General features: G+C 51.4%; 1 protein-coding gene across 6 annotated transcripts in view; it reads left to right on the top strand.

The window, feature by feature from the left end:
* ERN1 (endoplasmic reticulum to nucleus signaling 1) overlaps positions 1-9,878 on the top strand; it is an 82,789-nt gene extending 72,911 nt beyond the window's left edge. For 4 of the 6 annotated variants that reach the window (XM_036116247.2, XM_036116245.2, XM_078065924.1 and 1 more), the window contains one exon: positions 273-4,862. In XM_036116247.2, coding sequence (XP_035972140.1) covers positions 273-485 — 213 coding nt within the window. In that variant the 3' untranslated portion in view covers positions 486-4,862. Of the gene's footprint in view, positions 1-163; positions 4,863-7,619 lie in introns of those variants that run through there. The other 2 variants (XM_036116249.2, XM_036116250.2) reach the window with 2 other exon arrangements.
* The last annotated feature ends 7,581 nt before the right edge of the window (positions 9,879-17,459 follow it).

The raw sequence follows: 17,459 nt of genomic DNA, 5'->3' as shown, positions 1-17,459 counted from the left end.
CTTCCCACACAGGCCTGGCCAGCGGGCCACTCCGGTAGGGCAGCTCCTGCCTGCCTCCCCAGCCCTGGGCCTGACTCGGCTCTGAGGCACCCTCCTGAACGAGGGGAAGCAGGGAAGGTAGGCGGCTGGACCGTTGAGTATCTGAGTCTTTTCTCTTTGACAGAGAACCAACTGACGTTCTATCTTCCTTGACTAGCGAGAGGATCTTTCACCCGTGCTTCCTGGGCTTTCCAGCTGCTAACCCCTGTGTCTGTGTGTCCGCCTGTTTGCAGAAGCACCACTACCGGGAGCTCCCCGCGGAGGTGCGGGAGACGCTGGGCTCCCTCCCTGACGACTTCGTGCGCTACTTCACGTCCCGCTTCCCCCACCTCCTCTCCCACACCTACCGGGCCATGGAGCCGTGCGGCCACGAGCGGCTCTTCCAGCCCTACTACTTCCACGAGCCCCCAGGGCCCCGGCCTCCATTGACTCCAGACACCCTTTGAGCCAGGGTGGTCCTCCGTTCTGGTGGCCGCAGCTGTGACTGTGGGCCTGGTCTCTACAAGCCCGAGCCTGACACCTCCCGGCTGGGCAAGGAGACCAGGCTCCCAAACCAAGTGCCTTGAGCTGTCCACAGTGCAGCCAGCAGGGGATGATGCCGACCCCAGGAAGCGGGAACCATGACCCGTTCTGACCTGTAGGGAGCTGGGAAGATGCTGGCCACGAAAGTCCTGCAGTCGGGGGTCCTCTGCCAAGGAGGGCCCATCCCAGAGGCAGCGACAGAAGCATCCTCCACCTTCTCCTGGATGCACTTGCTTCAGACCTACACTTTCTTTTTTAAACTTCCTGTTTGATGTCAGCCTGTGGGCCTGTAAGGAAGAGAGAGGAGGGAATCCCACGTTTTGCCTGCGTGTGGGACCAGGAGCATCTCTGTCCCTGGCCAGCGAGGCTAAGAGGCACTAAGCACAGCTTCTGCTCGAAGTGGGGCTCCAGAGGTGAGGGCTGTTACGGAGAAGGCAGTCGTTCAGAGCGTGTCGTTCCTGGGGATCGGCGATGCCGCACTCATCACGGACGCACCCAGAGTTCCCCAGCTCACTCTGACCAGTGTTCTTTGGGGGCAGTGAGAGTCTTGAGTGTGAGGCGCGGCATTGGGACAGGTGAGCACCGCACACTGGAAGATGAGGCCGTGTCTGCAGATCTCTTAGAAACGAAGAGGACGCTCTGTCCTGAGTCCACGGTAGCCCAGTGCATCAGTGGCCTTTGGTGGATTTGGGGGATGTTTAGGAGCATTTGGGGGCAAGAGGTGATAAGTTCCCCATCAAGAAGAGCAACACCCAGGCAGGAACAGGCCTTTGGGACCAGAGGGGAGCAGGCCAGGTGGGACACTCACGGCCACCCTGGGGGAGTCCTGGGCCAGCAGGTGGGCAATGTGGCTCCTCCGTCCCTGGAGCCAGCAGGACGGGCCAGGGGGTCGGGAGAAGAGGCCAGGGTCACCACGGGCTTCGTGGGCAGGCTTTTATGTTTCTCTTGGCAGATTTTAATAACTTTATATTTTGATCATACTGTAGAATGCTATGTTAGCATAAGTAAGCTGAACTTGAAGCTTCCTTGTGAAGAAGATAAATGCAAGATATATAATTCACTTTTTATTTTGTGGGTACCAAAAGTCTCCATCCCCTCCAGAGAGAGCGTTCACGTTCAGAACATGCTCTGCTGCTGAAGAGTAAAACAGTGTAGCAAGGCTATATACATCCATTAAACAACTTCAAAGTAATAGTCCCTAAATTATGTCAATATCTTTTTTTGCTAAAATTAGTGTAGTTTTTAACTTTAGTTTCAGTCAGAAATTCCTGTCTTTTCCTCTACCGAGAGCCTTAGCGGTTAAATGTGAGCAGGGTACAGTGTGGAGGTGTTCCCCGTGTCCTTTGTCCAGCCGGGTGAGTGGGTCCCTGCACTTCATTCAGCGCTGGGGAGCTCGGAGACTCCACTCAGGAGTAAGGATGTTACTGACGGACCGAGAACTCACTGTTTCTTCTGTGAAATACTTCCTGATGGTGGATTGGACTGAGGGCCACTCCTCAAAATCTCTCCTTCTGTCTTCGTAGAATTCAGTTTCCTTCCTTTCATAATGCCCGGAGTCACTTTTTTCCTTAAATTCACATTATCCTCCATCTGCGTTATCCTGCACCCTCACCGGTTACCTCATCTAGACCTGGGAATCCCGGTGTTCTGGGCTGGCCTTGTGGTGAGTCTTCTGCCATACTGCTCGTTTTTCAGGAACCCGGCCAGATGCCTGCCCTCTCCCTGCTCTGCTGCATCCACGCCATTGTCCCTGTGGCCCTGCGGTCACTTTGCGGCCGGGCCTGAGTGGCGATCCCCGCCCCGCCAGGCAGTCAGGTGGAGAAGGTCCCACAAGTGACGGGCAGGCTGTCGGCCCTCTATGCTGCTTCTGTCTCGTGGCCGAACGGTGTCGTTGGGGGAGTAGCCAGTCACTTCTGGCTGCCCAGGGTTTGTGTCCTCTCGCTGTTCGGGCCCAGCTTGTCTCCAGGACAACTGTTTTTCACATGCCTTTTCTGCTTCTCCTCTTCATTTCTAGCCACCCATCTTCTCAAATTCATGTATTCGATGTGTTGGATTCTGGGTACTCGCGGGGTGAGCCAGGCCGGATCCCGGGGGCTGGGGACGCAGAGGTGAACAAGATAGGCAAAACCTCTGCTTTTGTGAGAGCGTAGAGGGGGAGACACAACAAACAGTAAAGATCAGGGCTCCAGGAAAAGCCGTCCTCCGTCAGCCTTCTCTCCGTCACTTTTAGGAACCTGGTCACTCCTCAGCCCCTCGGATGGCTTGAAGAGGTCTCATGTGGACCCTGGTTATGCAAACTGCTCGGGCATTCTCCGCCACATCTCTCTCGTCTCTAGAATCCTGGTTTCCTGTTGTGCTCTGCACCATGAGAAGGTGTCTGTCCTTTGCTAGAACAGGGCTCTGCAGCCTTGTGCATCCTGTCACAGCGGAGCTAATTTGATCTTTAGCACGATTCCTGGAAGGCTGTTTAACTTTTTAGAAGTACACTATCTTCATTGTCACGACAGAATTTAGTCATATCTGTTGGGAATCCCAGGGACACTCTCATTAAATCCTGTGTTGAATCTGTCTTTGGCACGCCTGCCAGAATTTCTCCGGTTGCTTCTTGAGTCTTTTTAACTGCAGTTTGTCGAGAGCTCCCATGTCACTAGGCGTCAGAGCACTTGCACTTTGGGGGATCATTGGCGTCTGTGGTAAGTCACTAAATCATCTAGTGGTGGATCTAAAACCCTGAGTGCAGAGGGGCTCTCCCTCACCCCTCCCTCTCCGTGCCATAGCCGTCCTAGGCTCTTTCCAGTGAGACCTCCCTCTGACCCATTACACGGATTAGAAGATCCACAGGTTAGTGGGCCCCGCAAAGTATTTTCTTTCTACCAACTCTAGAAGAAAGGCCTTGATCAGAATCAACTCCGGGCAAGGTTTTGTGTGACTGTGATTTGTTTGCCATTGCACTTCTTTCACACCACAGTGAAAGATGCGGTGGCTGCTGATCGGACCTCTCGCAGATGTGGGGGGCCTCTGGGTTGTAGACCTTTCTCTTCTTGGCCGCTGTCTCTTCAGAAGTTGGGCTCCGGCCGGGTTTGGGTTTCCTGAGTCTGCTTTCGCTCTCCCGCTCTGTGTATTGGGTCCTCGGCCTGGAGGTCCTCGCAGAAGGTAGGCTGGCTCACCCCCTGTGCCGTGAGCCCGGAAGAGCACACAGCACACCCGTACAGAGCCTCTCTACGTTCTCTGCTCTTTTAGTGCCTGAACTCCCTTCTCTCCACATATCCCCGTGTCTCTTCCTCGCTGACTCCTTCACCATCCTGGAGTTGTCCTTGCAGCTGGTGGCCTGGCATTGGCCTTTCCTGGAAGAAAGTCACTGGGTGTCCCCTACAGATGAGCCGAAATGCCACCTTCCAAGGTTGGACTATGATCTTTTAAACCAAAGTGTCTCCTCATCCTGCACTTTGTTTTCTTGATGAGACCGTGATTTCCCCCACGAGTAACCCTGGTTTCAGTTTTTTGTATCTGCACGTGAACCCGTTCTGTATTCATTGGGCAACCACAAAGAGCGCATCTGCAATGAGCCTCCCCCTGGGGCAGCCTTAACCTCCACTTCCGGCCAAAGTCCCCACCCCACTCGCCTCACCCTGTGTTTGGCGGGTACAGTGTTCCTTTTCAGTATCCCAAAAGCTGTGACGGGGGCATCCCCACTTACCTAGAGAGCATTACCAGTCAACCATGCGGCATTCTCAAACGCAAACCTTACGTAGTGTTCTTTTTGCCATGACCTATTTATTTAACCTATTTATATTTATTTAATTTTTACTCTGACGTATATCCAGCTATAACTGCACTTGCTTTTAAAGCACATCAGATTTGTTTTGGACAACACACCCCTGACCATTCTAAAACTGGAAAAAGAAAAGTTATACTGTATCCTTCCATGGGATGGACGCCTCACAGTAGTTTTATCATTAAAGGGTGAGAAATTCGGTCAGGGTAAAAATTTTCTTTTTTGAGTGATTTTTTTAAAAAATTCTGTGCCATTGTGTCTTCTCTGTAGACAGTTGTTTAATGGGTATGTGTTAATTGTGTGATAGAATCCTCTCTGTGAACCTACAATCCTCTTTTTAGCTTTATATTTTATAAACTGCCAGATTGTACAATTTTTATGTGTATTTTTAAAGCTTGATGTGAAGGTAATTATCTAAGTTAAACAGCCTATTTTTGTACCTCTTGTACAGTTTTATAATTCTGCTGATTGATAAAGGCGTCTTACGCAGCGCCAACCACAAATAAAGGTAGTTTTAGACCTGGAAGTCGGCTTCGTCTTCTTAAAAACTTGACCCCCACTCTCAGGCCTGGGGTCATTCCTGGCCCTTTTCCTGGCTGTAGGGGTCTGGATGGTGAGGGTGAGCAGCTGACTCGGGGGGTGAAAGGGGTGCGGTTGCCCGCCGGTGTCCGAGGCACGGTCCAGGGGGCTGGAACGTCCTCCTTGGTGACTACAGGGAAAGGTTCTTTAAAACCCTGCAGGGAGTCCCCAAAAGTATTGGTTTGGGCTGAATTCCAGGAAGCTGGCCAGGTTGGGACCGAAATGCCCCATGGTGAGAATGAGACTCCAGCAGAGTTTGGGGGTGGGGGTGTACAGTGGGGAGGACCCGGGACCAAGAAGCCCATGAAGAGGTTAAAACCACTTCAGGAGCTCGGCCAGCGCAGTGCCGGGAAAGCAGTGACCTGAGTGTGTCAGGGGCACATACTCCATCTACCCACATGCCAAGGAATGAGCCAGCGGCCAGTCTGGTTGGAATTTAGAATCCTGCCAGTGTGCTTCTTCCTTTCCATCTGGTGAAAAAGCAGAGGAGGTTCCTCTGTCTTGGATCACAGGAAGGGACCGCTCACAAAGCCCCAGGACTGGCTCCTTCTGCTCTGCCCGCCACCGTCCCATCCCTCTGGCTCGGCAAGGCCCCAGGAGCGTGCCTGACAACCATGGACACAGCCTCTGAAGCTCTGGATCACGGACACGCCCAAACCCGAGGGAGCTGCAGGATGCTGTTGATGCCCGCTCGCTGCCTCCTGCCACTCGATGGAGCAGCAGAAATAGCTCTTGGAGTCCCCAGACAGCTGCGAGGCCGGAGCAGGGGCCACATTTGGAATTGGCCCAGGCCAGGGAGGGGGGCCTCTGGTAGCACCCTTAGCTGCCTCTGAGAATAGAGACAGGCGCGGGTCCTCAAGAGGGAGGCCTGCAGGTGGTCGAGACACTGGCATGGCCAGGGCGACGGTTCTGGGCCACTGAGGCAGGGTTTGCTGCTTGGCATGCTGAATTGGTGTTGGGCTGCAAAGAGGGTGCTTTTTTCTGAATGTTGGATACATTTCATTAGGTAAATGTGTGTATTTACACAACAGCGTTTCATCAGCAAAGGCACCGACTGGTACTCTTTCTATTATTTGTCCCATCTGTCATTTGTGCTGGGCGCAGGCCTGAGCTACAAGAGCTCATGAAAAGAGCCATCTAACAGCCCCACCTGTCTGCCCTTCCCACTGGGCCAGGCGCTGGGCCTGACCTTATTCCTCTCCCCCTGCAGACCAGCATTTCCCTTCAGATCAAAAACATACAACATCTTTCGTTTTAGCGAGACACTGACTGGACCCTTCGCCAAGGCCAACGATCGGGAGATGATCTCGCATCTGGGCCACTTAGCTGGGGGCAGAGGGAGCAGGGCTGGTAAGAAGATGGCAGCCCCTGGGAAACCATAATAAAAGATGGCAGGGGGTAGAGGGCACGGTTTCCAGAAACAGGAGAGGCTGGGCCGGCAGGACAGTAGCTGAGTGAACTTGGCCTCTGAGAGGGTTGGCAGGTGAGCCCGGTAGGTGTTCTTCCCTGCCCTCCCCAACCTTTGCCTCCCCAGGTTCACCTACGCCTGCTCAGCGGTTTGGATGAAGCCACAGAAGTGTGCTCATTGGGTTTGCCTGCCGGCGACACAAACCTGGAAAGGGTGACTAATCACGAACATGATTCATGACCCAGTCAAAATTCCAGAAGGTTAACAAGAAGCTGGAATGCCGAGCCCAAACCCAAAGGATGAGCCCAAACCCAAAGGATGATCGGAAGCCCTTTGACATTACAATGGGGTTGGGGGCGGAGGGCAGGGCCGTGAGGGGCTTGGGAACTGCCACAGACACTTGAAAGCAGAGCTGTTGGGGCCTCAGCCATCTGTCACATGACAAGGGGCTGGCTTTGCCCTCTTGCGCCGGAGGGTTTCAGCTAGCCTAGTGGGGAGCAGGGTCCAGGCGGGAGCCTGAGCTGCCCGACAGTGCCAGAGGAGGCTGGGCAAGGGAGGGAGAGCTGGGTCTCTGGAGGAATCCAGCAGAGGGGACAGGCCCCATCCTGCATCCCGAGCAGATCAGGAAGAAATTCTTCCTTGGGTCGGAGGTTGCACTCAGGGCCCTTCCAAATAAGCATCTGTGGCTGAGGCCTGCCCCTCCCCGCAGTGAGTTCCTGGAAAAGCCTGCCTGGCTGGGTGTGAATCACAGGAAGCTGGGGCGGGGCGGGGGGGGGGGGGGGTGTGCACCTCGAAGGAGCTGTTGATGATTGGAGGGGGCTGGGCTGGTGTTCTCTGAGATTCTGCCGGGGGCGTCCGCTATTCCAGACACAGGTGCTCTAAGTGGTTATATAAGCCACAGTTGACGCATTTGGGACAAGTGTTCACCTCAGAATGCCAGTTCCAAGGAATACTGCACTTAGGAAAAAGCACTCGATGACCAAATAAACTTGGGAAATGATGGACTAAAGACAGATTTCCTATTGAGCGCAACACCATTCAGAGGCTTTTCATATACCAATAGGAAGGGCGCCTGGCTGGCTCAGTCAGTGGAGTGTGTGACTCTTAATCTCAGGGTCATGAGTTCAAGCCCCACATTGGGTGTGGAGCCTACTTAAAAAAAAAAAAAAAACCACCATATACTAATAGGATATCTTGAATTATTGCCTTTAATTCTTCTTTTTTTTTTAAAGGATGTTCGGAGTGGCAGAGATAATGTTTTCATCAAATCTTATTTTCCTCTTTCTGGATTCCTAGGAAGACAGCATTCCCAGCCTCGCCGGAAGTTAGGTTGGGGCAGGTGACTAACTCTGGCCAACAGGCGGGAGGGGAGGTAATCGGTACCTCCAGCTCTCTCTTCCTCTGACGCGGTGACCGGCCATCGTGGAGGCCACAGGTGGAGCTGACACACAATGGAAGCCCCTGGATCATGCAGACACCACACAGAAGGCAAGCTGCCCTGAAAAGTCACCTGATTCAGAACAGACTTCTCATCAGTAAAATAAAGAAACAAACCAACCCTTGTGTTAAGCCACTGAGATGTCTGGGTTAAACACCGCAGCCCAGCTGAGCCCATCTTGACTAACCGTTTAGGTAGAAAATATCCCGGAAAAAAGACTGCCACACATGCCCTGAAAGGTGAAGGACAGTGCTGGGCCACTGGTGAATTTAGCCAGCTAAAAAGTTTGTGCTGTCAACAATCTGAGGGGGCAAAGGAGATGGATTCTCTGCCTGCTGCTCTGTCTTTTGTCCACCCACCTCCCCTCATCACTGAATGCCCCACTTGGCTTCTATGGTTACCTGTGGTCACCTGATGTTTTGGTGGTTAGCGGTTCTCACGGCGAAGCCTGACGAGAAGTGGCTGAACCCAGCAGGGGAAGGGGGAGGGGCAGGGCAATAACACCCCCCCACACACACACACATACACACACCCTGCCTTCCCTTGGCCCCACAGGGCCTGCTGGGCTCACGGTGGTCTCTCCCAGGGCTTGGGACATCCAGTTGGTGGGGACCAGAGGAGGTGAAGGTGGGAAGGAGAGTTCCTCTCGTTGGCACCCACTCTCCCCAGAACAATTTTAGGGGAGAAACAAAATGGGGACTAAGGGGCAGTAGGTGGATAATTTACATTAGGCCCCATGAAGCATGGAGCTGAGGGTCTGACCTGCATTCTGGGTGGCTCAGAAGCCCCCCTTCTTGCTCTTGTGCTGCAGAGGAAGGAGACAGAGATAAGGACAGTCAACCACAGCTATTGCTGAGCAAATACTGCTTTCCCTTCCAACATGGGAGCCATGTTTTAACACCCTCAGCGGCTGGGTGGCCGTCACAGGGAGTGGGGGGCAGACAGAGAGTGGAGAACTTGTTGGTTGAAAAGGAAGCCCTCTTAGATAGGATTTGCTGTAACCAGGATGACAAAACCCAGTGTCATTGTTTGTAGGTCTTAGAATTTTTAGCTAGGTCAGTGGTTTTCGAACTTTGATCGTATCAGCATCATGGTGTGGGAAACGGGAAACTTGCCCAGGCCCCGGTCCTATCCTGCTTCAGCAAGCCTGAGTCTCTGCATTCTTTGATTCCCAGGTGATTCTGGCACAACCCAAAGTGTGAGAACCATCGATCTAGGCCATAGTGCTTATCAGAGAAAGGAAGTTCACAAGATAAGTACCGTTAACGCTTTGGTGTGTCTCTCACCTATTACAAATAAATGGATACCAGTTTTTAAATCCAATGATATTGTACATACTTTTAAAAAATCCTGGTTTCCGGGGTGCCTGGGTGGCTCAGTTGGTTAAGTGACTGCCTTCGGCTCAGGTCATGATTCTGGAGTCCCGGGATCGAGTCCCACATCGGGCTCCCTGCTCAGTGGGGAGTCTGCTTCTCCCTCTGATCCTCCCCCTCTCATGCTCTCTGTCTCCCATTCTCTCTCTCAGATAAATAAATAAAAAATCTTAAAAAAAATAAAAAATCCTGGTTTCCACAAGCCAGTCCCCAGGGCTGAGAAATAGCTGGTCATCTCATTCCTTGGGAGGGTGGGTGAGAGCAAGAGCTCATCATCTGGTTTCCTCAGCTACTGGCTTCCTGAAGGAATGCGGTCAAGCCCTCAGTCAGAGACCCCCAGCACCCACCCCCAGCCCCCGGGAGAGTGTGTTCCATGGAAACTTTGGGGAGGAATCTCATTATTGCTTGTTCCCAAAGACATGTCTGCATGTGGGTCTTATTTCCTTGTGCAGGACACTGGCAAGTCCTTTCAACCCAAAGGCTTGTGTCTTTCCGCCGGGAGAAATTGGCTTGTCTAACTTTTAAATCATTGTATCCCCTCCATTTTCTGTTTTTATTTTCTGGAACTTTCAACAGTAGAATGTTAGAACTCTGGGTTTGATCCTCCGTGGCACTTACAGTTTATTTCTTATATTGCTTTTGTTGACTTCGTTCCTTCTGGAAAATGTCCTGGCTTTATTTCCCAAATTTGCCATGACACTCTTCTTAGTTTCAGCAATCATTTTTCATTTCCAAAGCTCTTGATCCTTGTCCCTTTCTTATAGTATTTGAGGATACTAATTAGACTTTTTTTTTTAAGGCTTTCTTCAGTTCCCTGTATCATCTCTGTATCCTTTTGGGTAGTTTTTGCTTATCTTCATCTCTCTTTTCCAAGTTGCAGATTTTCCTAAGTGTTGGTGATGCTTGATGGGTTATACATACCAAAAAATGAGGCAACAAAAAGCTGATTGAGGCCCTGTGTTGGTGAGTAGAGCTTGTCAGCTGGTAAGCCTTGGTTTTTAAGTTATTATATGGGGAACCCTTAAATGCCAGAGGGCAGAGGTCTTTGCTCTGGGGTCCTTAAATGTCTTTGGAGAAGAGTCTTCTGATTGTTGGCCTGGGGATTAACTGCTACTATCTGTCCTTCTGCATCAGGCATCAAATGTTTTGTGAACCAACTTCTTAGTTCATTCCAGTTCTAACATGTCACTCCCAGCCTCCCCTGAATCTCCAAGGGGAAGCCTCTCTCTGGTTCCGTTGGCCAGATCTGCCCCTCCTCAGTTCCATCTCATTCACGTGTAGGCTGAGGCAAGTGCCCTTGGCTAGGGCTGCAGCCTGTAGAGGAGACCTAGCCTATTGGGGGTGGGGGTACTGAGTGGGCACAGCAAGTGCAAAGAAGGGACATTGAGGGAGTGGATGGGAAAGTGGTTGACCTTGGGGTCCAGGCTGATGGAGGGAGACAGGAATGTGGTCAGGAGAAGTTCCGGAGATATGGAGGTGGAGCAGTATTGCATAGTGACAAAGTAAGATTTGGCTGCAGGAGTGGGTGGTGGAGTGAAGGTGAAGAAGACTCTTACAGCTTGAGGAAGCGAGCAGATGTTGAGGCTCAGGTGTAGCTGGGTCTTCTGGTAGACGCTGGGGTTGACCATGGTGGCAGCAAGAGTCAGGGGGCAGGGGAGGTAGAGGTAGACTGGAAGACAGAGCTGAAGTCCTCCAAGAACCCCAGGTTGGGCAATGGCCTGGAGATGGGGAGTTGGCATGGGCCTTAGGGGGGCACAGCACATGAGGGTGGGCTTGCTTCCAAAACGCTGAAGCCATGAGGAGCCAGCCAGTGCTCAAAGCCTACCCAGCTCAGAAGTACGGGAAGTCCCCACTCAGGAAGAATGGGGGGAAATGAGGCATCCTCAGAGGAGGGCCAGGCTCCAGCCAGGGCGATGAAATGGAGGGTCTGTGAAGAAGTGAGGGGTGTGGGCAAATTTCTCTCCAGTGAAAGAGGTTTCAGAGGGCAAATGGGAGGTTTGAGCCAAGAGAAGCAGTAGCCTGAATATGGGTGAAACCTCAGGAGCTGGTGGGGTCCGAGCACAGTCCTTCAGACTGACAAGGCCCAGGACAGTTCACACGGGTGGGTTAACTCGCCTTCAGGTTGTGATCTGAATGGACAGAAAGTTGCTCAGCAGCCAGAAGGGACACGGGGCCCCCGGGAGGTTGTGGGGTCTTGACTTTATCAGCTGCTGAGGCTCTCTTCTACACCAGCAGAGGAACTGAGGCAGTTCTCTGCTGTTGCAACAGAACCTGACTGGCTGGGTGGCCTTGTTGTGGCTGGAGAGCCCGCGCAGCCGTGAGGGGAGCGGGGAAGCCAGATCCAAGCCCCAGCACCAGCCCCCTGAGGTCCTATCCCTGCCGCTGGGCCCAGACCCTATAGCGGGTCCCACGTACAGAAAGAATATGCAATCAGAACCACTGAAAAAACACAAACACCTGGTAGTATCTAATTTTTAAAAAATAATCTTTATCCACATTCAAATATCTTTTAATCTAACATTCAGGCCTCAAAAGAGAACAGTCTCACAGTAAAACCAAAAGATAACCTCTTACACGCTTGGATTTTGCCTTTGCTTTTCCAACAAGCCAAGGAGCCGCCTCTGGTGTCTTTCCTAAGGAAGCAGTTCGTTTCCCCATCTGGGTTCCTAGTCAAACATCTCAGTTTATTCTCTCCCTTGCAGTAAAGGTGAAAGGAAGAAAAGGACAGCAGGTGCTTACCCTGACATCCATGTTTTCCAGAGAAAAGGCGATCTTCCTTCTGTGAGAGACACTCTCAGCTCATCCTCCGTCAGCTCTTTGGCTGTTGGGTGGTTCTGGGTAAATTTGCTGCATCTATATAGATCACCTTCCTTAAAAACAGCCTCTCAGGATCCCAGCCCATTTCCAACCTCCTTGTGATTGCAAAGAAATGTGATCTCCCACTGCCACGCCATCAGGAGAACTTAATCGTGCCTTTCAGACGGAGCAGCAGGACCCCTGTCACTTTGGCCACTAGGTGGCGCCTGTGTGCAGCCTCCTTTCCTGCTGGGCCAGCAGCTTCCCACGTTGTCCCCTGTCCTGGGTGTGGCTCCTATTCCTCCCTCCAGCTCTGCGGGGCCGCCCCCTCTGAGATGAGACTGAGATCCAAAAAGAAGGCCAAAGGACCTGGTGTTGTAAACAACTCAAGTCCTTCATGAAAGTAATGCATATTCACAAGTTCCTCTCACTCGAGCATTAACATGCAACATACTATGTACGGGCCCTTCCTTCTCTGGGGATGATCTTGGGGTCTGACATTCTCTGGATCCACACCGTAGTCAAGACAGGTACTAGGGTGTCCTTGAGCTCAACCACAGGGACACAGATAGGTGCATGTCCAGGCACCAGTTGTAACAACTACCATAAACGTGGTCCGGTGCTTATCATGTACCAGGCTCTGAGTCAGTGTTTTACAAATCATCAAATTTATTCCGCCCAGAAGCCCTTCGAGGGGGCTCTAAGGTGGGCAAGAGGACCTTAGAGCTTAGATGTGGGATCCCAATTGCCTGGAATAATCTTTGTGTGGCCTCTTGTTGCCGCTGCATGCCAGCTCAAAGAACCACGCACCAACTACTCAGCTCAACATCCATACCGAGTAAGCGCAGCAGAAATGTTGGCTGCCGGTATTTTCTGCATGTTACAGATAGGCAAATTGAAGCTCGGAGAAGGTCACACAGCCGGCGGGGAGCTGTGCAGAGAATCAAACACGGGTCCTTGTAACTGTACTCCGCCAGGATGACCCCACAGTCTCCACCCTTCGGCCTGTAGGCCGCTGCGTCTATGAAGAAATGCCGTCCAAGGACCTGGTCGGCATTTCTACTCTGAATCTCTGTTTCTACCTGTAGTTGCGACTCCCTTGACTTTATTTAAATGGAGAGCATTTTCTCATTCTTGCTAAAACTGTGTGGTCTCGGCACCAGAAGCATCAGCATCACCCGGGAACTTTTAGGAATACAAATTCTCAGGCCTCATGCCAGACCAGCTGGCTCAGCAACTCTGGGGATGGGGCCCTCCATGCTGATGCATGCTACAATTTGAGGGCACTCGCTCATGTCTCATAAAACCAAGTCCTTAAGCTTAATTAAGTCCAACAAGCATTTCCCGAGCATGTTCTTGGTGGCTCAGAGAAGAGGGCACCAGAAACCTAGCAGCAAAGGGAAGGAAACAGACATGAAATGGAATCTGCCCCAGAAGCTACAAAATGGTGGGGGGCAGAGACAGGGGTTGGGGGGTTGCAGGTCAGAGATGGACCCAAATGAGGCATCAGAACTGTCTGCGCAGCTCTTAACACAGGCACACGGGGTTATAATCAGACAGTTCTGAGGTGGGTTCAGCATCTCAGCTAAAACCTGCCCTGAGATGGCTTTGGGGGCTACACAGCCAGGCTTCGGTCAAGCTTGGCATCCAGGTGGAGTCTGATACTGTTTGCAGTACAAAAGATGTCACCCACCCTTCTGGAGAGGGACCGCCTTGGTCTTTCCCTTCCTCGGCTCACTTTTGGGGACTTGCAGAGCACTTTGCTGCCTCTTCATGCACCTTCTGTGCTCTGTGCCCCCAGCTGACCCCTGCACCTCCCAATGCACCAAACGGGACCATGCCTTCATGCCTCTGCTCCTGCTTTCTTCTGCACTTGTCACCCACATTTCTGCTTTTCCACCCGGTGCACGGGTGGCTCAGCATTGTGCACCTTGGAATTACCTGGAGAGCTTAAAAAACACAGTATATACATACACAAGATGCAACTTACAATGTGCAATGTTTGAGACATACTAAAAATAATGTATCTGAAATTCCAATTTTAGGAGAGTCAGAAGCAGGGCTGGGGACCAACCAGGTCTAGATCCCCCTTGGACAGCGGATGGTTGATAAGAGCCTGTAAGTGCCGGGGCTCAAGCCTACTTCCCAAGCCCCTTCTCTCATTACTCCCCCTCTGAAAGCAAGCTTGGGTCCCCAAGGTGGCACTCAGCCATCAGCCATCAGGGAAGTCTCGCCAGCCTCCCGCCCTCCCCCCAGTACCAGGTTATTACAGTTACTACAGTCCTGGCTCTGATTAGTGATTCTGGGGCCTGATGCCTCATGAGCCACAGACCCCACATATCAGACAAGCCATGCATTCCCCACTTTACTCCCCTGGCCCGGGGAGTGCCCAAATGCAGCAAGATGCTGTCTCTGGCAAAACAGAGCCAGTCTGCATTAGGAAGGAACCGAATGTGAGGCACAGCAATCTATAGTGAACTGCTTACACGCTTGTATTTTCCTCAGTACGATGCGATTTCGCTTTTACCATCTGAGAATTCGAAAAGCAATTACCAAAATGCTATATTACTTCCTAAAGCTCGAACCAAGATGCATGTGGAGATGTTCTCAAACATTGATGCCTTTTCACCCGCCCTCTTTTTGTGAAGACCCAGCACCAAATTAAGCCACTGGTGCCAGAGCCAATCCAAGCAATGGGCAATTTTATTCTGGAACATTCCTTGGTTGACTGATCAGTTTCTCTGGCATGATTCATGGTTTCTTATTCCACACTCTGCTTGCACAGGGCAGAAACCAGCTGAAACTGGCTTAAGCAAAAATGGCAAAAGGATAGGCTCATGGAAACCAATCTTCAGGAATAGGCTTCAGGAATGGCTGCAGACAGGGGCTGGAACGCCATCAGAACGTTTTCACCTCTTCTCTGTGCATTTTGACCTCTTCACCTCCTGCAGATCCCCCTTCTCCTTTGACTGGGGGGATAGCCTCAGGTAGCATCTGTCCTCTGACCTCTGCAACCAGGCAGAAAAAAGGCTCTTTCCCTAACTTGTTAAACACCACCACCACGACAAACCCTCAAGGTAAGACCTGAAGGTGGGGTACTATGATGCCAACCTTGGACCAATCACTTGGCAGGAAAGTGGGGTCGAGTTGGAGGACAGAAGTTCCCTAGAAAACCTTCCAGAGTAGAGAAAGGAGGGGTTCCCCTCACAAAAGGCCAAGTCCAGCATAGCTCCTGGGGAAATTGCAAGTGGGACATGCATCCTAATTTGTTGTCTATGACAGATGCCATCAAAAGTTTCAAGTCACATGGGCTCCTCCAAGCTTTGGGCCTTCATGCCCTCCCACCCAACATCCCACATTGGCTTCGTTTCCACCAGCAGTATGACAGGGAGATTCCAAAAAGAACACTTGTGAAGATGCTGATGCACAAAAATACCAAGAGAGATTGTTCCAGAACCCAGCAGACCCTCAGCGTTCGTGGCCTTGATTGCCCTGTGGTCTCTCACGTGATCTAATTTGTGACTTTGCTAAGCCAGGAATTTAAATGGTATGGGGGGCTGGCTTGTGGAAGCAAGATCCCCTGCCTGTGTGTGAGCCGAGCTGGCTGCCCAGCACCCACCTCTACACCTGGCTTTGACACTTTCTGCCTATTGGTACAAAACCACTCTGCTAGGGTAGGGTTTTTTTTTAATTGCTGGGCGAAGTGGCAAATGTGGCAAGATCTGAGAAAGCAATGGTTCTTAGTCACAAAGAGAAGTTTTTCGTGGCAGGGCATGTCAATTAGGGGAAGACCCAGCTCTGTGACAGTGACTAGCCTCCTGCAGGGGGACAATAGGGGGCTCCTCCTGGAACTGTCCGTTCATCAAAGGCCCCCAGCGGTGTAGACGCTGCATATCCAAAGAGAGAGTAGGGGGAGAGCGTACGGCAGTTCCTCAGAATCTTGCACCTAGAATTATCCTATGACTTGGTAATTCCACTTATGGGGTCTACACCTCGCAGAGCTGAAAGCAGGGCCTCGAGGACGTGTCTGTGCCCACGCTCATAGCAGCCTGATGCACAGTAGCCAAAAGGTGGAAGGAACGCATGTGTCCATCAACCAATGTATGGATAAGAAACGGTGGTGTGCAGTCAGAATGGCTAAAATTAACAAGTCAGGAAATGACAGATGTTGGCGGGGATGTGGAGAAAGGGGAACCCTCCTACACTGTTGGTGGGAATGCAAGCTGGTGCAGCCACTCTGGAAAACAGTATGGAGGTTCCTCAAAAAGTTGAAAATAGAGCTACCATATGATCCAGCAATTGCACTACTGGGTATTTACCCCAAAGATACAAAAGTAGGGACCCGAAAGGCTACGTGCACCCCGATGTTTATAGCAGCAATGTCCACAATAGCCAAACTGTGGAAAGAGCCAAGATGTCCATCAACAGATGAATGGATAAAGAAGATGTGGTATATATATACAATGGAATATTATGCAGCCATCAAAAGGAATAAGATCTTGCCATTTGCAACGACATGGATGGAACTGGAGGGTATTATGCTGAGCGAAATAAGTCAAACAGAGAAAGACATGTATCATATGACCTCCCTGATATGAGGATCTTAATCTCAGGAAACAAACTGAGGGTTGCTGGGTGGGGCGTGGGGTGGGAGGGATGGGGTGACTGGGTGATGGACACTGGGGAGGGTATGTGCTATGGTGAGCGCTGTGAATTGTGCAAGACTGTTGAATCTCAGATCTGTACCTCTGAAACAAATAATGCAATATATGTTAAGAAAGAAAAAAAGAAGAAGAATGTAGCAGGAGGGGAAGAATGAAGGGGGGGAAATCGGAGGGGGAGAAGAACCATGAGAGACAATGGACTCTGAAAAACAAACTGAGGGTTCTAGAGGGGAGGGGGGTGGGAGGATGGGTTAGCCTGGTGATGGGTATTAAAGAGGGCACGTTCTGCATGGAGCACTGGGTGTTATGCACAAACAATGAATCATGGAACACTATATCTAAAACTAATGATGTAATGTATGGGGATTAACATAACAATAAAAAAATTAAAAAAAAAAAAGAAACGGTGGTGTGCACAGGCGGCCGAGTGTCACTCAGCCTTAAAAAGGAAGCAGATTCTGACACCAACCCTGACACGGACGGTCCTTGAGGACATCCCGCGAAGTGAGGCAAGCCAGTCACAAAAGGACAGGAACTGTAGGCTCCTATTGCTATGTGGTTCCTGGAGTAATGGGATTTGTACAGAGAGAACAGTGGTTGCCAGGGGCTGGGAGGGGGCAGGAACCAGGAGTTAGTGTCTAATGGGACAGAGTTTCAGTTTGGGAAGATGACAGGGCTTTGGAGGCGGGCGGCGGTGATGGTGGCAGGACAGCGCGAATGTACCCGAAGGCCACAGCATGGTGCCCTAAAAGTGGTTAACACGGTACCTTTTCTGTTGCGTGTATTTTGCCACCGTTTAAAAAAAATACAAACAGGAGTGGTCTGAAAGTGAGGTTCGTCTGAGGGGGGAGCCTGCCACAGGAAA

The sequence above is a fragment of the Halichoerus grypus genome, chromosome 2 (genome assembly GCF_964656455.1).
Source record: "Halichoerus grypus chromosome 2, mHalGry1.hap1.1, whole genome shotgun sequence".
Taxonomy (NCBI): Eukaryota; Metazoa; Chordata; class Mammalia; order Carnivora; family Phocidae; genus Halichoerus; species Halichoerus grypus.
The sequence above is the reverse complement of the archived record's forward strand: the minus strand, read 5'-3'. Positions and strand labels throughout refer to the sequence as shown.